Below are 21,899 nucleotides of genomic sequence, written 5' to 3'. Positions count from 1 at the left end.
AAGTTATGTTAAGTTATGGAAGTAAATAGGTAAGTTATGAATGCATTTTAAAGTATCAGTATGCAATCTGAAGGTCGACTGTTAACATCTGTAACAAATGTATACACAGAAGATGTAACAGGCAAATCATGACTACACACACTTGTACACAAGGAATCATACTTAATAATGCATAGGAAGAACAGATAGTACTGTATTACCACCTGATTAAAATCAACAAAATGCTGAACCAAGTGATGACAGGATAAATGGGACAAAGCAAAATAAAGAATGATGATTTGACAGGAAAAAAAATAAACTTCATGTATCAGGAATAACAACCAAGGTGTGTACACCAGAGAGTATATTTCTTCTAGCACAACTACTTTAATGATCACTTTCTACAAGGTTATCTGTCCTGAAGTCCTGAACCATGCAAGAACATGCTTTTAATGGAATACATTGATGTTTTAGGTTAAGCTACCTTACAATCTACCTTTAAGTGCTCCACTCTGAAGGCAATGGTCCCAGCAAGCAGTGTCCTCTGGATTTTTATAGAGCTGTTTTAATGTACCATCCTGAGGCTAATTAAAGTGACATTTAAGGATTTTACCTGCATCTGGTGTTGAAAAGCAGGCCTGGCTTTTTCCAAATAATTCAGGTACTTGTTTAGTCATTTTTGAGACCAACAACACTCATCTCAGAAAAAGACATTCAGTCAATGAACATTTCTTTCTACTGCTCTGAAATAAAACTATAAGGTATAAACATAATGGAACTTACCCGAGCCCTCCTCTGTCACCATTCCCAGTCCTTCTGCTTTGTTCTGCCTCTCAAAGGCATTAAGATCCAGAACACTGAAACACAGACAAATGTATAGTGAAATAACTAACTTCCTGTTGCTTTTAAAACATGCAGCTGCCACTTTGGTAAATGGATTGCTCTTAAACAGTGCTTTTCTAGTCTTGTTCCTACGGTGGCCGGCAAGGGCAAAGGCGCTGCAAGAGCCCAAAACATTTCCGTTGGGACATACGAGCTGCAAATTTAGATATGATGCAGATTCAAAAACACATTTGAAAATACAAAACAAATACAACAACGAAAACGTTCTGCAAACGAAAAAATAAGTTTCAGGAAGCCAAACCAAACATATGAACAGCAAACACACTGCAAATACAGAAATGATGCAACAACAAAAAAATATGAACCTCCAAAAACAGTGCAACAAAAAAAAATGCTGCATATCCAGACAACACAATAGAAGTGCTCCCGGCCTCTAGGGGGAGCTACCATGGATTTATTATAAGACCATGGTGCATGCAAACATATTTCCTGTAGCTGATTTTTAAATGTACCTCAGCTCAATACTTGATTGAGTGAGCCACAGTCAGAACCCGTGAGCTAACCAGCTGCAATATGAATACATTGAGAATATATTTGTTTCAGTCCAGAAGCAGGAAGCATTTGTAGAGTTACCGAACGTCATGTCCCGCTGCAGTGATTGAGGTGAGGTGTGGGCGCTGAGAAACTCGCCAAACTCCTAAAGGAATTATAATTAAAATGCCAGATTTGAAGTGGATCTTTCTAAATGAATTATTCCTGGAATTTCCTCAGTCATCTAAGAAGCTGAATCAAAACGATATCATTTCTGAACTCTGATGTCCCCTAAAAATTGGAGAGTGGCCAATTGCCGACCCTGTTACACCTGCGAGGGAAGAGATGAATCAAGCTGAACTTGCTGCGTTAATCCGCACAATGATATGAAAGGAAACAAGATAATATGAGCTGAAATAAAGGAAGCTATGGATAAATTGAAGCCTCAACTGGACTCATTAAAGGTTGAGCTTAAAGAGTGCAAAGGAAAACTGACTGATGATGAGCTGGCGCTGTTGGGAACGCAAGACGAATTGGAGGACATGGAGAAATTCTGAAAAAGATTACAAAGAGAAAATAAAGAACTGAGAGAAAAGACTGAAAAGTCGGAAGGCTACAGCCGCAGATTTAATCAGAGTTTTTGGCCTTGACAAAGATGTGGAAGAAGGAAATCCGACCCAATTCAAGTCAACCCTCCTGAAAGAAATACTTAAAGAGAAAATGGTCCCATGCCAGCCTGAGATGGAAATAGTGCATAAAGTGGGGCCAGCAACAAAATTGAGTTCTAGACCTCTGATTGTCAGACTACAGAGATACCAGGCCAAAGAGGAGATTTTGGAAATTGCAAAACAAGAAAAAGTGCTGAAATACAAGGAGATGAAAAATCTTCCCGGATTTGACTACAGAGAAGAGCACAGTTCAAGGACATCAGAATGAAATTATACCGGAAATAAAACACAACGTGATCCATCCTGCAACACTTATCATAACTTTTGATGAAGTGAAAAAATATTTCCAGAATAATGTACCAGTGGAGAAGTTCTTCAATCAAGAAATGAAACCAATACTTCCAGTCAGTGAAGTGGAGGATGGCCAACTGGGTGAGAAGTCAAGCGGGGAGAGTCAGCAATCCAGCTGATTCATGAAAGGGATAATGAACATGCCAAGCGCAAATGAAAAGATACAGAACTTATGGATTGAGAGTTTATGAATGTAGAGCTCAGAATCAGCAATCATGATGATTTATAATGAGGACAATGAATATGCTCTGTGAACAGGAACAATGAACTGAACTTTTCTAAACCTATGGACATGGAAGTATTACATAGAAAGAATGTATGAATTGAACTGGACATAGTACCACTAAACGTCTATGCGCTATGGAAAGAGAGGATAAGGACGTGAAAATTAGTTTGATTTGAACATTGGATAATTGGATTGGATTGGATGCCTCCCAAAAAAGACAATAAAAGAAAAAAAAAAGGAAAAAAAAGTCATTAAATGCTATCTTTAAAGGCTAACTTTTTTTAATAAATGGATTCAATGGATGGATGTTAAGGTTAGACTAGGTGTATTTGATAAACCTAAAATGTTTTTCATTCAATAGTTAAGGTTGATAACCCACCGCAGAAGGAATTTTTGTGATACATTTGGATCCAAAGTTATTTAAGTGACAGAAAGCAAATGGTCTACTTTAATGAAAGTGAGTCTGATGTTAAACGTGAAGCACGGAGTGCCTCAAGGAAGTTGTCTTGGGCCACTTCTGTACTCAATTTTTACCAGTGATTTTCCTTTGGTATTAAAAAGGGCTCATATGGCAATGTGCACTGATGATTCCACAATTTATTTAGCTTTTCAACCATTGATAATTTAAATACAACTCTAGCCAGGAAAAGAAGTTGGTTGTTGATTAGATAGACAGCAATAAACTTATCTTAAATATATCTAAAAACATAAGTATAGAAATTGAAACGAACTTTTCCCTAATTCCACTAACAAGCTATGATTAAGAGATTTGTGCAAAATATCTGACACAACAAACTATCAAGCAAGTAATCCAAGCTTTGGTTTATGTCACATCTAGATTATTGTTCAATAGTTTGGTCCAGTGCTTCAGAAGGGAATATCAGAAAACTGCAACTGGTCCAAAACAAAGCAGCACGTGTCGCTCTTTCTGTTGGGTTGAGGACAAAGGTCACAAAAATGTATAAATGTCTTTCTTAGTTGGAAGTGTAAAACAGATTATTGTACTTGTTAATGGTAATTCATTAATTCATGAGGAATCTTATCACAACAAAGACGCCTCTTATTTGTTATGAAAAATGATCTTTTAGTTCAGAGATGCATAATTATGCAACAAGGCATACTTCTAGAGGTTGTTTCACACTGCGGAAAGCAGGAGCTTGTAATGTAATGTCTGCATTGTCTTTAGTGTGTGGGTGTGTGCGTACTCGTGTGGGTGTGTGAGTGTGTGGGTTCAGGTATTGTGTAGACTGTACATGCTTATGCATGGGTGTGTGTTTGTGTGTATTTGTGTGTGTGTGTGTGTGTGTGTGTGTGTGTATGTGTGTGTGTGTGTGTGTGTGTGTGCGTGTGTTTTTTATGTATACATGCTCATATGCGTGTGTGTGGTGGTGGTGGTGGTGGTAGTGGGGGGGGTGTAGGAGAGTGTGTGTGCATATGCTCATACGGATATGTGTGTGGGTAAATTATATGGGTGTATGGGTGAATTTTTTTGTTATGATTGTTGTATGGTGGTGTACGTGTGTGTGTATGCATGCACGCTATTGCTCACGTGCAGGTGTGTGTGTGTGTGTGTGTGTGTGTGAATATACTGTATCTTTGTATTATTGTAATGTGTATTATGATGTATGTATCTTTGTCATTGTATTGTGTGATTGTGATTGTGTATATGTTTTTGTATTGTCACATCGGAATTATGTCGACCCAAGGAAAATAGCTGCTGCTATGCAAAAGCTAATGGGGATCTTAATAAAACAAACAAACAAACCTGCATGACTGCATCAGCCCAGCCAGACTCTGAAAGAAGCCCACATCCTTCTTGTCTTTCAGATAATCCAACATTTTCTGTCAAAAAAACACAGTGGGCATAATATTTTAGACTCATTTCTGATTTAAACAAGTACAGAGGAAGGGGACAATCAGCAGCCGTCTGACAGGGTCTCAACAAACTCTACACATTTCAAAAGAATATATAGTATAATCCACAAATGTTCCTGATAGTCTGTCTGTGTCTTGTATGTATTAAGTTTTTATCAGAATCTAATATACAGCCTTTCAAATACAATGCAAGCGCTACCAAACACACGATGACACATGTGTGTGAGCACTGTACTACCTGCTGCACGGTAGAGTTTCCTCCGTTGAGAATAGCTATGCCCAGCTTCAGAGTAGAGGCCACCATGGGACCCATCTCACCTGTTGTAGGGGACATCATTCTTTTATCTACCACAGAGCACAGCCATTCCAAACATCATTTACATTTTAGTAACTTAGCCACCACTCTCATTCAGAAAGGAGATGAATGCAGCTGACGACTGCACTATCATTGCAATGACCATATGTGGTAGGTTACCAGGTCATACCAATTTAATTAGTATTAATTATTAATTAATTAAAAACCAATTCATTATTTGAATCATTAGTTTACAGTCTGCCAAATTAAAGTTAATAGTTTCACTGTAATGAACAAAGACTTGTTGAATGAATCGCTTTATTTTCAGAAATTATTATATCTTTAGCAAGAAGCTAAAAATTGCCCCTCTTCTGATTTAGTTTTGAGTAAAGCAAAGTACTAAGTGAACCATACTCAACTTTGATTTTGAAAAATTATACAAAATATTACTTGTTTTGTTTCCACAAGCTTATTGGACACCCCCTCTGTGAGTAGGTCATTAGTTTCATCGGTGTTGATTCTGCCAGTTTTGTTGATAGAATCTAGAGACGGACTCACACTATGAAATCCTACTTACCTTCATAGGTAATTGGAAGGGTGGATACATTTCAAACGTTTACAGTTTCACGGTCAACTGTATTCAGATACACTGCACACACATGGCTGGTCCCTTGAGATGTGAGAGAAAGCACCTGCAGACTTTTTTGTGTTTTATCAGCTGATTCATATGAACTCCCATTCACTGCTGTCTGCCGAGTCATCTCCAGTTGTATAAATAAAATGATGGTAGCTTTTCCATTTAGTGCTCTCATGTTTTTTGCAATCTTGGTTCTTCTTCGTCATTCAGGCCAAAAGTATCCAAGAGAAATGACTGAGGATTTGAACTGACCTTTGCTAGCGCTGATGGTTTGAAGCACCATCTCAGCAGCTCCTCGGTCATGTAGCCGAGCCTGCTGATACAACAGCTTCTGCTTCTCCATCTCCTTCTCCTGTTCATGTAAAACACGATACAGGTAGCATCAGAGTCTACAGCTAAAGCCGCCACGAACACTGACACAGAGTGACTGACCACCTACTTCAAAACTCTTCACTTCCTCCCCGTCTTCATCCTCTTCATCATGGCAACTCTGAATGAAAAAGGAGGAGCACATGGGGGCAACAGTGAATACTGTCCACATCATCATCATCAGCCGCTATTCCACTTCTAAGTAATGAAAAGATTTCTGGTGCTAGCATTCAGTAGCTGGTACCTTAGCCATGATGTCAGCATAGGCCATGTAAAGATTATCCTCATCCAGTTTACTGCAACAGGGAAGACACACACACACACACACACACACACACACAAACAAGTTGACTATCCATTCTAATGACTTATATTATTTAAGCTGCATTATGTATTTGTTTACGTGACCTTTGTACTGGTACTGCTGATCCCACTGAAAAGACAGTACAGCTTGATACAACTTTGAGCTACTTTAAGCTCATTGTTTTGATTGAAAACAAGCCAACTGGAAGCAAACTACCTATTCATGGAGAAGTTCCTTGTGAAGCCCCAGAAAACTAACCGTAGACTGTACAGATTCTTAACTTTTCTCTGCAGCTGGCAGAGATAAAACAGCAGCACAAGTTGACCTTAAGTTTGACAGGGCTGACAGGGCACTGCCCTTTTGCCCGGATGTTTAAATTGGCAGTTGTTTGTTCAGTAGTGAAGATGCTGTAAACACTCACTACAACAGTGATTATTTGCCTGACTGACTAGTATAAATAGTGATACACTGATAATTATAAAGGATGATAATTAGGGAACTTGAGTTTTCATACTGCTTATTAAGTTATAATGCCAGTTCCTATGACTGAGACTTGGTAGCTTGTATCTTACATCTATCTGTGAAACCCACCACTTCTCTGTGAGGGCTGTTCTACTGAACAGCTGAATGAGCTGATGCAGTGGATCGATGTGCTTCACCCCTTCCTCTTCTTCGGATGGCTCTTGGTCACCTGGTTTCTGACATAAACACATGCTCACAATCAAAATAGACTCAAGGGTACACAGTGAAAAATACAATCTGGTCAAATTCTTTTACAGAGTAAAATAAATTATGCCAGGAGCTAAAGTAATCCCACTTGTTTTACATGTATATGAAATGAACTAACAGCGAGGTCCTCGATGAGTTTATCTTCAAAGTAGTGTTCCTCTGCCTCGATCCAGGACTTCTCATAGCCCTGCAGGAACAGGTTGACAGCCCGGTGCCTAGTTTAGGGAGATACAGTAGTACAAGATGTACCAGCTGTGCAGTACACACAGATGCACACTGCGAATCTAATGTACAGAGTGTGTTTGTGCTGATGTGTGTGGGTGTAGAACTTACCTGGGCAGGTTGTAGAGCGGTGCCATCCTGAAGCAAGCAACCACTGCTCTCTTCCTCTGTTTGGACAGAAGTTTGTGCCACACTGCTTTCTTACTGCGCTGAGGGTGCTCAACCTAAACACACACACTTAAGTCAGTAGTGGCTCACTATCTGGGGACCATATAAACTACACCTCTACAACAGCTAATGGCACAGATGCATTTTACACACACACACACACACACACACACACACACACACCTGATCCAGATGGAAGAGAACATGAGCAATGTCCAGGACTCTCTCTACAGTTTTCTCTGGGTCTGAGGTGTCCTCATAGTGATTAGGGAGGTCCCTGTACAACGCCATCTGCCAACGAATAGCTGGGTCCTCCAGCTGGACAACACAAACACATACAGCCACAATTACATAGAGAAAATGCATTTAAATGTGTGATGAGGTTGAGCACTTCTCTGAGCAGTTAAATATATATTTGGCCTTTCACTAGATTGAACTAGATCTTTAGTTTTTACCAAATATACTTACAGGATCTTAATCTTGTTACAATCATGAACAGGATTGTGGTACTTGACTGTGTTCTTACCTTCCCTTGTAAATGAAGATTATTCCTGATGATCTCTCGGACTTCGTCCTCTGTATCTTTCTGTTAACAGAACAAATGTATGATCCATTAGTAGATCAACATAATCCTACATGGGTTGCCCATTGAGCTTAAGGGCTATCTAAGTCCCTAACCATGAAACACAACGTCCCTTGATCGAGTCTGGCCTTTGCTGCATCTTCTTTCCCTCATTTCTGTCATGTCTGTACTCTTGCTATCTAATAAAGACATAAAAAGGGATAGTAATAATAATAATGATAAGGTAACACTTTGATCACAGGTCATGAATGATTATTTGAACTTGTAACCCAAAAGCAAAGAAATATTTGGCTGCCTGAAATTTTTTTACAGTTTACTTTAATTTTACAAATTTATCCCAAATTATTGTATCATACATATAGATTTACAATACCAATACCTGTTACCAATAATGAATTGGTTGGCATATTCAATGAGATACAGAACTTAAAACATTAAGTCCACTGACGTGTTTCTCTGTCTTATGCCATATCAGAAAAATGATCAAAATGTACTAGACAGATGTTATTTTTCACACCTGGGTGAAACGGTTCTTAGCCAGTGCGATGAGCTCTTGTTCTCCGGGGGCACAGATGTTGAGTCCGACAGGCAGTAGACGCTTTAGAGTAGCAACGATCAGACTTGTCTGCATCGAGTATCGATCTCCCTTCCTCTTCATCTTCTTCCTCTCCTGGTCTGAAACTATTCCCTGATCAGAAGACAAGAAATGCACACAGCCACATTCTATAATGTTAGCCCTACTAAACAGCTTTCATTCATATTACACAAATGTGTAGTGATTGCTGGTTGTGAATGTTGTTATTGTTTTATATGCTCTCCTGCTGTATCATTCTGTTCGCTCATGCAGTGACTGAATTTTTTGCAAGAATGAATTAACATGTATAACTCCTTTGTTTAGATGTGAGTATGTACAAAAACACACATTGTTACAAGCCTTTACTCCCTTCTATGTGCCCGTACCTTTGACATCTTACACTTGGTGTCAGTGATGAGGAAGGACATGTTGTTGATTTCATTCTGAACCACAAAGTTCTGCTCTTCCCTCTTGAAGTTCTGCAGACAGATGACAACATGACACCATTCATCACTCTTCTGTCACACTGCTGTGCTGTCTCATGTTGGATAAGAGCCAGGTTCTTGTTGAAAAGTCACTTTTATTAATCTGCTGGGATGGTCCTGAGACAGATTTTTTCTCTAACTTTCTGAAACAGATGATCCAACAATCACTCCTGCTTAATGCTGTGATTGGCCAGCTATGTGCAGGGGAGAAAGGAGCCAATGACTGCACTTCTCTCTTTAACCTTTTTCTTTCATTTGTTGCAAAACTATTTCTGTGGGTGTTCATCAGAACAACCGAGTGCAACACTGTTAGCATCTTCCAGGAGAGACATGGTTATGGTCATGAGCTAGTTCAGAAGGACCATAAAAAATGGCCTTTATTGAGAGATAAAAGGACTAAATTATAAGACCAGTTATCAAAGCTGCTGAAAGCTCCATGGGGTGCAATCAGCAGTATAAGCAGCTCTTAACAGTGAGTAATTTAATCAAGTACTAATGATCAGAATCTTTAATCAGTGGAGTGATGAGAAAGTTAGCAGGACTTTACTGGTGTTGTCTCTATCTGCTCTGACTCCTGCCACTAAACCTTGCCTAATATCCCTGCGTCTACCTTTCAAACAGCACTTTGCTGTGTTTCTTTGGCTCCATCACAGTGATTTCCTTACATGAGACTTGGCCCAGAAGATGAAAACCTCAGCCACCATGCGGAACAGCTCCTCAGCCTCTGGGTTGGACTCCTTCAGCCATCTGGCCCTGTCAACATTAGTTGTTAGTTAGTGGATAGGAGCAGTTCTGTGCTGAGCTGAACTACTGATGTTCATTTTTCATCATCCTTTCCCTGAATGCAGCAAATATAAAACTTGCTGTTAGCAACACAGAGCATGTACAGGACAAACATGTGGGCTTGTCTTACATAACTGTCATGTATCATATCAAACAGGAAGCCTTCAGTCTAAGCAGTGTACCTGTTGTAGTCAACAAATCGGATGAGGAGAGGGTAGAAAGCGTACAGGTCTCTGACCAATATGGTGAACTGGTCCATGATGAGAAGCTCCGTCTCTGACATCTCACCCCTCCCCTCTGCCTTGCTGTGTTCTTCATCCATCAATACAACTGCTGCTTTCTGCACAACACAGTGCAAGATGACTATCTGTTAATGGGCACACTAAATACATTTGATCATAGCAGTAATATTATATGAACAGGTTTCAATTACTATAACTGCTGTCTGCAGAAAGTTATAGTCCATTCTGAAAGCTCTTGTTATTGTGTCATGTTATTTTTGTAATAGTCTAGTTATTGTGTTATGTTGGCAGATGAATTAAAAGCTCCTGTGTGATGAAATAATATTTTGTTTGACAAGCCAATTGTTGAAACCACACTACTGATGTGTGTATTGGGCAAACCCTGTATGACCATGAAGGCAGATTATTAACCAGCAGCATTATCAGTTCAGTTGTAGGAATATGAATCAAATATTTCAAGGCTGTTTTCCAAAACACTGCATTAGACTTTTATTTAACCTGTGGCTGACACACTGTGCTTTAACGGTTTAGAGTCATACACTATTTTCCACTTGTGTTGTAACAATGTAATATGGTAATCTATAACATGATAAGACTCACTTTTTTCAGTTTCTCCATCAGAGGCAGGAAGTGGGTCTTCAGCAGCTCAGCTTTGGCCTTGCTGATGATTGGCTGAGAGAAAACTAGGGGCACAGACACAAATGGGGTTTTGCTGTTAAGAATACAAAAATGTGTTATGTGTGTGTGTGTGCGCGCACATGTGCATGTCTCCTGGTGGCTGCATATACAAACTCAGTTGCCAGTTTATTAGGAACACTAAGCTCAACCTAAGTCAGTCTGATCCAACAGTTCTGTAATAAATCCTCCTTCATGAAAGTTCTAATGTTCAGTTTGTGTTGAAACTGTTTCAGAGGTGTTGATACACCTGTGTAATTATTGTGGAGGCTGCAGTTTACGCTGCTGTTGAACTGCATTACATTATACAAAGAGGTGTTTCCATTGCTTAGTCTACTCTCATTGATATAAATGGAGAGGACAAAATAATAGAAACACCTGTCAGTTTAACACAATACAGTTTAACAGCAGCACAAACTGCAGCCTCCACAGTGATCACACAGGTGAATCTGAAACCTTGCAGGTCAAAGGTCTTGCCAATAGTTTCACCTTTCTCCTCCGATCAACAGGTGGTGGTAAGATATGCAGAAATTTGCCAGTAAAGAAGAAGACTGCTAGCAAGTAAACATGGATGTAAACAATGCTGGATTAAAACGTGTGTAAATGTTTTATGCGAAAGAAAGAACAAGAATACACACAATGAAGTGGGTAACACTAGGTGTAAACATAACTCTTGTTATGAGAAAACTTCAAAGGGCCTCTTTATGATTTTATGTCAAGTCAAAAAATTAATTTGTAAAGCTCAGTTGTGAAGTATAAAGAAGGAACAGCCTGTTACACGCAGTGTGTCATCATGTTTACCAGCTAGTCTTTTCATCCAGGCCCCCTCATCTATTCCAAGGTTGTTGTAGATGATCTTGAGAATGTTCCCCAGCAGAGTGTTCATGTGTTCAGAGGTCACGGAGGTGCAGCAGCTGTCAGCTTTGTCTGTGTTGCTCTCAGGTCCATGTTCCCACCAGTGAGACATATAGCTACATAACATGGGCAACACCACCTGCAGTAAAAGTGCAGTTTGACTGTGAATCACACAGAATTTCCAATACTTGGCATTGAATAAACCCGACATCCCGAGGCAACAAAACCAATATGTGTAGAACAGAAATAAGGTCCAGGCTCAATCCCAGGACCTTACTCCTATTCTATTATTTTGTTATATGCATTTTTAAGGTAGTTATATGTCCCACCTCCATGACATGGGGCATCTGAGTGTATCTCATGCCGGACTCTGCCAACTCCATGATCTCCTCCAGAGACTTTTCTAAGTTTGGGATCACAGGACAAACCTCTCCAACGTGTCCTGGAAGACCTAGAGCTGGGAGAAGGAAAGAAAAATGCTTAAGTAACATATGGAGAATAAGCATAATTCTCAGAGGATACAATTAAAACAAGACTTGTATATCTTGGTGTAATCCCTCCAACTAATGTATATGTGTACAAGCACACAGAGCCGCTAAACATTAAAAGGAATCCACATTCATCAGTACCCCCTCTGTCTTTGGTTCCTTTGATGTTGTAGATGGAGAAGCTGTTGAACTTGTTGATGTGAGGCTCAAGAAAGGCCACAGGGAAGGCTGCTGAGAAAGCAGCTAGACATTTTCCTAATGCTGGACGCTGTCTGGAGAGGAGAGGAGAGGAGAGGAAGGGAGAAAATAATCATTATTTTCATTGTCAATCATCTATTTCATTTTTAAATGAATTGGTTAACAATTGTTGTCTAGACATTCTAAAAACAATATGACTTTCAAATAGGTTGAAAGTCTCTCTGGTCACTCATTTAAAATTTATTAAGGCTTAAAGTTCTGCATAATTGAAGGCGTGGCCTCTTTGAGTGACAGGTGGGTGAGCGTATGCTCGCCACAAACCAGCTTTCACCAAAGTCGAGGCTCCACACACGCCCCTGCTCTTTGCCAGGAGTTAGGTACGGCCAAGATGGCGACGGCGGAGCAGCTCACTCTGAGCTTCAAAAACGCTATTCAGATACCTGTGGGTGATGTAACAGAGGCTACGTCCATCTTTATTTACGGTCTTTGAGTTTAACACTATTTCTTTACACAGAGAAAAAGGTGCAAATAGAGTTTCATGTTGCATTGTGTGCTGCATGAAACTCAGCACATCTGCGCACAAAAAACTGTCTGTAAACTGGATTTTGTGCAGAAGGCAACAATTCAACTGTTTTATGAAGCTTAGCAATGAATGAATGTTTTACACACTAACAGTAATGGCAGTGATCAATATTACTTGTATATATTTTACTGTTACAGCTGAAGCTAGAGGCAAACATGTAAAACTAAACAGGTAACTGGCAGTGTTAAATTAACATGTGCCTTTCTCTTCCTTAGACATGATACACCAGCAAAATACACTCATTCATGGGGTTAATACATATTTTTGTACTATGTAAGGTACACTGATACTGCATCAGCATTCAGCACAAAGATACATTCAGGACTTGTTACATGACTATTACCTTCATATTGTATTTCATGGTCTTGTGTTGTCATAGTTATCTAAGATATGTGGCATTGATGTTATTTGCATCTGATGGAGATGCTCATGCCATCCTGACATGTGGACTTCAGTGAGAAAAATCTGAGTGAATTATTCTGATTTTGAGTTGTATTAAATGTTTGCTTTCCTCTGCACAGTGTGTTACATATGTGTTAGGTTTCCTGTCCTTATATGATATGTGTAGGGTATACTCCACCTTTCTACATAGATGCTTTTGTTGGTTCCCAGAAAATAAAGGCTGTTGAGGATTCTATAGCAGGATACCTGGACATCATCCACTGGAGCAAGAGAGACAAACAACTGTCACAGTTTATATTTCAGGGAGTTCATTTTTAACAGAAAAATAGAAACTGCTAACAAATGGAAAATGTCAGATGTCCAACATAAATTTGATTCTGTTTCATTGTGTTGAAAGGATTAATGATGGTAATTTAGAGGAAAAATTACCATCAATTAAGCCTTTCATCACAATGAAACCGAATCAATTTCATGTTGTATATTTGTTTGAGTCACAAAGAAAGACTTTGAAAATATTAACTAGCAGGATTTAAACCTTGATGCGTCAAACAAACATGATATACTCACATATGAGGTCTTCTCCAAACATGTTCTGTCCGATGTGTTCAAACAGGGAGGAGAGGACAGGCAGCAGGGCGAAGGTGGTGTAGTTGATGATCTGAGTGACACCTCGCGGCTGCTCTCTGCTGTGGGTGAACTGACCGAGCTTCAGGTTCTCCTGTGTCTTCTCCAGGTCCTCTGCTGCACTGTCAAAGTATGATCGCAGAGCAGCCTTCACTGACTCCAGACCAGTCTTCATCACTGTCCTAATATATAGGGAGAGTTAGGTTTTTCATCCTTATCTTGACAAAAGATACATCATTCCACCAACTGATAGAGACAACACGATCATTTTACTGTTGTGGTAACCACCACTGACACATGACACACTCTTAAATAATTACATTACATCACCGGAGAACTGATTTAAAGGCTCAAGTTCACAGACGCAGTGTGAAGCAAGTTTTTTAGCAGTATTCATATTATGTGTCCTTCAACACAGGCCTGGACAGAAAAAGGTATAACTTAAGCATCATCCCTGCTGTGATGATGACGGGCCCGCGCACACACACACACACACACACACACACACACACACACACACACACACACACACACACACACGGTTAATGTCTTCCCTTACCTGGCATCCAGGCTCTGTCCCAGTATCTGCAGACAGTTGACTATGGATGTGGCATTGTTACCTGGAAAGTAGAGAGGATCATGATAAACCGACCGGTTTGAGTCTGAGGTTCAATTCTCTTAGGGATGTGAAGTGTCACGCACTAAAACAAACAACACAAACACAAACAAACACAACAACAGCCTCTACCTGCTGGAATCAACTGGAACTGTCTGAAAACAGAATCTGAAGAATCACATCCGTCATGTTTGTGTTTTAGTAAAAAGCACAGAAGAATATCATTTTCAAAGAAAAAGGATGTTCCATTAAAGAAATGAAAACTGATATATGCATGAGTAAAGGCAAACTATACAAACTATCTATATATTACAAACGTATCAACTACAAGCCTTTTAATGTCTAAAGAGATGGAAATGTTAAAAATATGAAATATCACCAAAGTTAATATTTTATAGCTTAATAAACACCAATAATAAATATGAATATGTAACTTTTTATTAGTCAAAATATATGTCTTTGTTTCCAGTCATATGAAGATTTAATCTGCAGAACCTCTTTTTACTTTGAGGAGTATAACTTGGTGTAAAACTCTCAGCATTTTCATATGGTCCAGCAAACGACACAACACACACAGCTGCTGAGCAGAGGATGGTAAATATCATGCACGCATGCACACACACCCATGCACACATTGAACACACACTGTTACTTCTGATCACATAATGTAGTTGAAAATCAATAATAATTCTAAAAAGATGATTTCTTTTATAATGTATCCAAATTTGTTGTCAATAACAATAACTAACAAATAGATGACAGTGGAGTATGTCGTTGGATGATAGAGAACTTCCAGTGTGGAAACCCTCACTAGGCCTCGACTGAACATGAAAATGTTGCTTTTCTCTTGACTTTGGCAAAAGCCAAACATATAGGCTTTATCCTGAATTTCTCTCAAATGAGGTCAATCTCTGGCCACCAGTGGACCCTGCAGTGTTCTGTGGGGAAGCAGCAGCTGCATCTGGTGAGCCCCAGCTTGCACTTTGCATTCACTTGGGCAGAGAAGTACAAATGCAGGAAACTATGATGATTTTTGATCAAATTTGCGGAAAAATTGCTGTGATTGCGCAGAATTCACGGGGATTGGTTGAATTTGCATTAATTATAACGATCATGACATTGGGACTTTCTGGAGGGACTGTCTCATTCACACACATGTATGAGGGGGCTTGGTTGGTCAGCTGTCAAGATAGGCTTATGTGGCAGAATGGGAGATTGCATCTCATCCATTAGAGAACTAAAGTCACATAAGTAACCTGAAGTTTAATACAGACTTTTGTCAATTGACAGATGATCACCTGATACACATGTGACATTTCCCAGATCTAAACCACCTGAATGCTACAGTAGAGACTGGAAGTGACTGGTCCTTTGTCTGCTCTGAGGTTCTCAAAATCATATTTGTGCATGTTAAATAAAAAAAATCATAATAACACACCCAATTGGATAATCAAAAATCTGTAAAAACCCACCTAAAAACATATTTTTGGTCCGCATTTAAATGTATTAAGCTGAACCTCTGTGACCCTTACGGCGTGAGTAACAGTCTCATCAGGTTATCCAGCTAGCCGGCTAGTCAATCCCAGATATCTTTTCCTGCTGTCAAGGCATGACTGTGTGAAGAAAACACAGTTTTTCAGAAACGTAAAAATGCCGATGACTCATTGGTGTCAAAAAAAAAAGTAAGGCAATATCTCGAAAGTTACCTTAACTTTGGTTTTATTGAAGGACAGGACCGTAATGTGTCATTTGTGGTGAGAGGCTAGCTAATGATAGCATGAAGCCAAGCAAAATGAAACGACACCAGAACACAAAACTTCAGGACACTATTGGTGAAAATCAGGAATTTTTTGAGAGGAAGAAGCAATCGGCACTATTAAAAAGATCCACGGACATCAGAAGAGCTTTTAAAAGAGCAGGCAGTGATTTATACAGAGCCATGGAGGCATTGTTTGAGTGTTCGCTATTAATTGCCACGGTTAAAAAGCCACACCATATTGGAGAGCAGCTAATCAAACCTGCCTAAAATTGTGGAGAGGCTGTGTGGACCGCAGGTAGTGGATAAAGTAAAAACTGTCCCACTATCTGGTAACACTGAAAGACAGAATTGGTAAAATGGCTGCAGATTGCCAAAACCAGCTGAATGAGAAGCTTAGGAATGTTCCCTTCGCCATTCAGCTGGATGAAAAGACAACAGTGTCAGACGAGTGTGTGTTCGTCGTGTAAGTGCATTATACTGACGGTGATGACTTGAAACAAGACATTCTTATGTCTACAATTCTACCAACAACAACAACAACAGGCCAGTATATTTTAATGGCTGTGGACTCTTATCTCTCATCCAACAATCTGCCCAATGACAACCTTGTCGCAAAATCAAGGGATTTAACAGCCGACTGAAGGAAAAAGACCGGGGGTGCACCATTTTCTACTGCATGATACATCACCAAGCATTAGCCAGTAAAAAAAAAACTTTCAGAAGACCCCAGTAACAACCTGTCAACTGTTGTTAAAGTTGTAAACTTTATTAAAGCTCTCTCACAAGAGACTTTTTGCCCAGCGTGAGAGGATGAAGCGCATCAAACACTGCTGCTACACACAGAGGTACGGTGGTTGTCGCATGGACAAGTGCTTGTGCGTTTTATGGAACTGCAGGAAAAAAATAAAGGAATTCTTGCAAGATTCGCAATCGACCACTGTATGAACATCTGACTGATGCGTTTTGGATCAAAACGGCATACATTCACTCTACAATGAGACAATGAGTATGCAAGCCCAAGGTGGACATTAGTTTATGAATGAACAGAATGACACAGAGTAAAAAACGTTAAGGGAGAACTTGTTTACTGTTGTTGCTGGTTGTTATTATGTGTGCTGATTAATCCCTGAAAATGAATCTTTATTCCTTTTGTAAGGAGGTGTGTGTGTGTAGACCTACTTTTTCAGGTTATTAAGGGAAAATTGTTCCAGTTAATTAAGTTAGTTAAGCTCCCTTGAAAAGAGACATAGTTTAATGTTCTTGCAATTGTTATCATTTCTGTTTGTATTTTACAGACCTGGTGACAGAAAATGATATTCATCCATATAGAGGTAGGCCTACTCTGTTTGGTTGTTAAAAGAAAATTGTTCTTCTGTCTGAAGTTTAAATGTTTAGCTCTCTTGAAAAGAGACAGAAATATTTTAATGTCCCTACAGTTATTATTTTTTGTGTATATTTGATACACCTGTTGACATTAAAAGGAGGAAAGAAAAACATATTCATATTCCATATACAGGGTAAACCAAAGCGAATAGGAAGAAAACCCAACAACTGATGTTTATTTTTGCAAATAAAGATTTGTAATGAATCACTTTATTCTTTTGGTGTGTGTGGGGACACGGAGTGGGGAAGGGGGGGGCCCTGACTTGTTTTGAACACAAGCAATGGAGGCTCCAAGGAAAAAAGGTTGGGAACCGTTGGATTATGGGATACTGAGCACTGCAGGGATACACTGGTTGAGTCCTCCACATTTGGGCAAAAGCAGGAATCAAGTCTCTGTATTTGGATGAGACTTTTAAATGGGACAGGCTTTGTTAACCGACTGGCAGTCTGAAATGCAGATGTCAAAGGTCAATGTGAGATGTTTCCATCAGGATCATCATTGTCTAAATATGTCAGCATCTTTATTCTTTTTTAAAACCTATTACAATGACAATATAGCGTTTTCCCTTCAGACCAGTAACAGTTCTATTTTATTTGTGAGACAAATGCTGTGTGTAGCATAGGCAGGACCCCTTTTTTGGCATGTCATGAACCCACTCACACTGCAATGATCTAACACTCAGCACTTGCTTATTAAACCAAGCCTTTATGTCTCATCAAACAAAAAGCATTGTACATAAACCATCCTTACCAAAAGAGGATATCCTATGTCTGACAAGAACTCCCAGTTTGCAGAAAAGACTGAAAAGATTGAAGGAAAGGAAAGAGGAAGAGAGGGAAACAGAAAAAATAGATGAAAGGTGAGAGATAATCAAATGACAGAGACCCAGGGGAAAACAGAGAGTGTAGGAGACATAGCCTGATGTCAGCTGCTGACACTTCCCACAGCTCTACACTCACGCAATTCTAACACACATCTTAGTCATTTACAACCATATGAAAAAAAATGGCTACTGGCATTGTTGCCTTTCTCTTTGTCTCCTGTTGTATCATTTGCTGCACTCACCTGGTCACCATCTCTTTCTCCTTGTTGGAGGCGTGGCCACCACTGCTAATTGGATGGATGGCTGTGGACAGGAAGTAGAGCCTATGGTTTTTAAAGTACTGATCCACCAATGGCAAGACAACCTGTGGGTTAAATAGCATAAAGACACAATGTAATTACCTCTCAGATGTCATATTATTTATCAGTTTATAATGAATGAATGATTTGCAGTTTTGGTAACCCCCTTTGAGTTTACTTAAAAAAAAACGAAGGTCAGATGTCAGAAGTTCTGACCTTTCCAAAGAACTTCATCTGCTGTTCATGAGGAACCTTCTCTCCCTTCTGTCTCGTTCCCAGGTCTAAATGACAGGAAGGCAGAACAGAATCAAGGATGATAACATCTGGATAGTTTTATCTGGTGATATTCACATCTGCACATTGTCTCAGTTGCAAAGAGGGAACCACACCTTGCAACTCAAAGTAAACAATTTCTTTTCTCTTTTCTCTCTGTCTCTCTGGAGCACCTGGGCACATCTCTGTCATGAATATGGATGATGGCAGATTGGCATGAGCTTACAAACATAGATAGTATCTGCAGCTGCTATAAATAGAGAAAACCTTGTTTTCTCTTTCTTCTGAACTTGTCAGCGGTAATGCTGCCTGTTGCATCAGAGGCATTAACCAGTTTTGAATACATGCTGTTTCCACAGAGAATAGTAGTGGTAACTGTGTGACATATATTGTGCGTGTTACCACAACAATCTTGTCTAAAAACAACTGTTCGTAGGGGAAACCCTGTAACAATTACATTATATTCATTTCTGAACTGTAATCTGCCTTTCATTCATTCGACAGCAGAGTCTCACCAAACTCCATCATGTGTTGGTGGGCCTGGTCTACGTATGTGATGAGCTGCTGGAGGAAAGTGTAGGCGAATCGTTTCTCTATAGCTGGAGTGTCCAGCTCCTGTGACTTCACACCTCTGCAAACAACAAACACAATCTCAAAGGAATTGTCTGAAATTTGGGATAACACACTCTGTGCATCCATTACAGAGATAGGTCTGGGATGTGTTTAGCCTAGCTTAGGGGTATTACAGGCTGGATGCCTTGCAGTAACCCCAGGCTTTTGGTTCTCCTGCCTGCCTGTTGCCGACCACTGCCCCGCAACCTAACATCACCTCCCGTTTATCCTCACTTGCTTTTGTTCGTTGAACCTGAATAAAGGTGAACTGATTTGAACCTTTACTGGTGTCTGACTTGTGTTTGAGTTGTGACACTGGGAGTCGGAGGAAACATCTACCTTAGCTCTGTCCAAAGTGAACTCACCATCCAACACCTGTGAAACTGTATTGTTTAAAACTAGAATAATTTTATTGAACATGTTTAAATATCATAATGTACTATTATTATATAAAATAATTAGATAACATAATATAATCAACAGCTGAGTGCACTGAAAGTATACAGCATCTCAAAAGTCTTGCATATTGCTGTCATTATACCACGATACAATATGTTATTATTATTACAATATATTTTTATTTGCCTGTATCTACTGTAGATGATAATTTCCCTCTTTTTTACTCTCTATGTGGCATGTTAGGATAAACACATCCCAGTACCTTTGCACTGGACACAAAGAAACTGACACTGTTGTTATTTGACTTTGGGTCAGACACTTTGGCAGAAATCATGTTTCCTCACATCTCAGAAATTTCTTTTTGGTTGGTACAGACAAATACACTGCAGACACACACTGCTACGCACTCATTTTTGAAATCAGTCAATCAATTAGTCATACAAAATGAACTTGTCCTTAACTTGAAATCTTGGTGTAGAGTGGTTGCCTGTTTCTCACCTGGACACAGTGTAACCGTTGATCTGGAGGAACTTGAGAATCTCCTGTGCTTTCTCTCTGTCTCTGGATTTCTCTTTGGCAGTCAGTGTGTCATAAGGAACCAGAAGGGGATGGTTTCCTCCACCTGTAGACAACAGCAGCACAGCAGGGTGGAGGACAAAGCAGGTTAGTACAAAGAGAACGCTTGAAGCTACAGGACTTTTCTTGTTTTGTTATATATTTTCATATCGTAGTTCAGATGAATTGTGAAGTATTTCATCATGGTTTCCACACTTACACTGTTAACATTCAGACTATGATGTCCACATCAGCTGGTGGTGTTGGCAGCAAAACAAAAACACAGTTGATGTGTTGTGTGAGAATTACCTTTGGCTTCCAGCTCCATTTTCTTTTTCCTCGCCCAGACATTATGATAATTCTCTGCGAGCAGCTCTGCCATAGACTGGACAAACACAATATGAAACATATGTGACTCTGTTACACTGCACAGATCCATTCATCTATTCATCCCCAGTACCCTGTAGTTTTATATCAATGTTCTCCGTGCTACAATAGCCCAGATTAAGCTGCTGTCTTATTTGATCATATACTGTGTGTTGCTTTACACTTCTTTGTGTACAGTCAGTAACCTACCTGCATGTCTCTGGACAGTGTAACATTGCTCATATCAATGGGTCTCGGGCTGAAAGCTGCAGCTCCTTCAAAAGACAGCTGTGGAACAAATGACACACTCCATATCACTGTATGCCACTGTTTTTTCTGTATGAATGCTTTTTAAAGCAAAATTCATATTTGTATTTGTGTGTTTGTGTAGTTGTGTGTATGTTGCTTCATATACGTCACTGTTTATGTGTGCATGTGTACCTGGCTAGCCTGTGATATCCTCCTGGACTTGTTGTGGAGGCTGGCGGGGTCTCCCTCTCTGATCCTTTCGATGCTCCAGCCCCACGACAGCATGGTCTTCAGAGACTCTCTGACTGACCAGCAGTACGACTCCTTATCCTACAGGAATACAACCCAGCTTCAATATGCTATTATAAAGTGTCCAGTGCTGAAAGTGGAGAATAAAACATTATCCTCTCTTTTTAAAAGATCTCTTCCTAGGATTTTTCAGTGGCATGCAGCTGCTTGTTCTGACTTTAGACAGACAGTCTACACAGTATCTGAAGAAATAAAAACATTTTAACACACACCGTTCTTCCATCAAAGATAGATTTAAGTTTGTTAAGAGTTTGGTCTCTTGCCACCAATATCAAAATTAAATCAAACTACAACCGTTTAGGCATGGGTACCAAAACCCGGTAATAAACGGATACCAGGGCAAAATTTTTAAGGGCCATAGTATCAATAAGCGTAAGAGTGATCTCTCTCTTTCTTTCTCTCTCTCTCTCTCTGACCCTCTGTGTGGCAGAGCCAGCTCTGTCTTACATGCTGTAGCACTGTGCGACACACACACACACACACACACACACACACACACACACACACACACACACACACACACACACACACACACACACACACAAAGAGACCCTGCAATTAGCGAC

General features: G+C 39.7%; 1 protein-coding gene across 6 annotated transcripts in view; it reads right to left on the bottom strand.

Moving 5' to 3' along the window:
- Positions 1-21,899, bottom strand: part of ryr2a (ryanodine receptor 2a (cardiac)) — a 202,363-nt gene that overhangs the window by 46,711 nt on the left and 133,753 nt on the right. For all 6 annotated transcript variants that reach the window (XM_056366909.1, XM_056366911.1, XM_056366912.1 and 3 more), the window contains 30 exons: positions 21,217-21,354; positions 20,986-21,063; positions 20,719-20,794; positions 20,353-20,476; positions 19,359-19,474; positions 18,787-18,851; positions 18,514-18,635; positions 18,199-18,248; positions 14,249-14,309; positions 13,633-13,871; positions 13,244-13,325; positions 12,024-12,154; positions 11,724-11,851; positions 11,341-11,533; positions 10,465-10,547; positions 9,805-9,962; positions 9,505-9,592; positions 8,741-8,833; positions 8,298-8,468; positions 7,724-7,783; positions 7,381-7,515; positions 7,141-7,253; positions 6,926-7,022; positions 6,670-6,776; positions 6,019-6,070; positions 5,845-5,895; positions 5,658-5,757; positions 4,712-4,791; positions 4,364-4,440; positions 763-836 (listed from right to left, as the gene is read on the bottom strand). In XM_056366909.1, coding sequence (XP_056222884.1) covers positions 763-836; positions 4,364-4,440; positions 4,712-4,791; positions 5,658-5,757; positions 5,845-5,895; positions 6,019-6,070; positions 6,670-6,776; positions 6,926-7,022; positions 7,141-7,253; positions 7,381-7,515; positions 7,724-7,783; positions 8,298-8,468; positions 8,741-8,833; positions 9,505-9,592; positions 9,805-9,962; positions 10,465-10,547; positions 11,341-11,533; positions 11,724-11,851; positions 12,024-12,154; positions 13,244-13,325; positions 13,633-13,871; positions 14,249-14,309; positions 18,199-18,248; positions 18,514-18,635; positions 18,787-18,851; positions 19,359-19,474; positions 20,353-20,476; positions 20,719-20,794; positions 20,986-21,063; positions 21,217-21,354 — 3,142 coding nt within the window. The remainder of the gene's footprint in view (positions 1-762; positions 837-4,363; positions 4,441-4,711; positions 4,792-5,657; positions 5,758-5,844; positions 5,896-6,018; positions 6,071-6,669; positions 6,777-6,925; positions 7,023-7,140; positions 7,254-7,380; positions 7,516-7,723; positions 7,784-8,297; positions 8,469-8,740; positions 8,834-9,504; positions 9,593-9,804; positions 9,963-10,464; positions 10,548-11,340; positions 11,534-11,723; positions 11,852-12,023; positions 12,155-13,243; positions 13,326-13,632; positions 13,872-14,248; positions 14,310-18,198; positions 18,249-18,513; positions 18,636-18,786; positions 18,852-19,358; positions 19,475-20,352; positions 20,477-20,718; positions 20,795-20,985; positions 21,064-21,216; positions 21,355-21,899) is intronic.

The sequence above is a fragment of the Seriola aureovittata genome, chromosome 21 (genome assembly GCF_021018895.1).
Source record: "Seriola aureovittata isolate HTS-2021-v1 ecotype China chromosome 21, ASM2101889v1, whole genome shotgun sequence".
Classification (NCBI taxonomy): Eukaryota; Metazoa; Chordata; class Actinopteri; order Carangiformes; family Carangidae; genus Seriola; species Seriola aureovittata.
The sequence above is the reverse complement of the archived record's forward strand: the minus strand, read 5'-3'. Positions and strand labels throughout refer to the sequence as shown.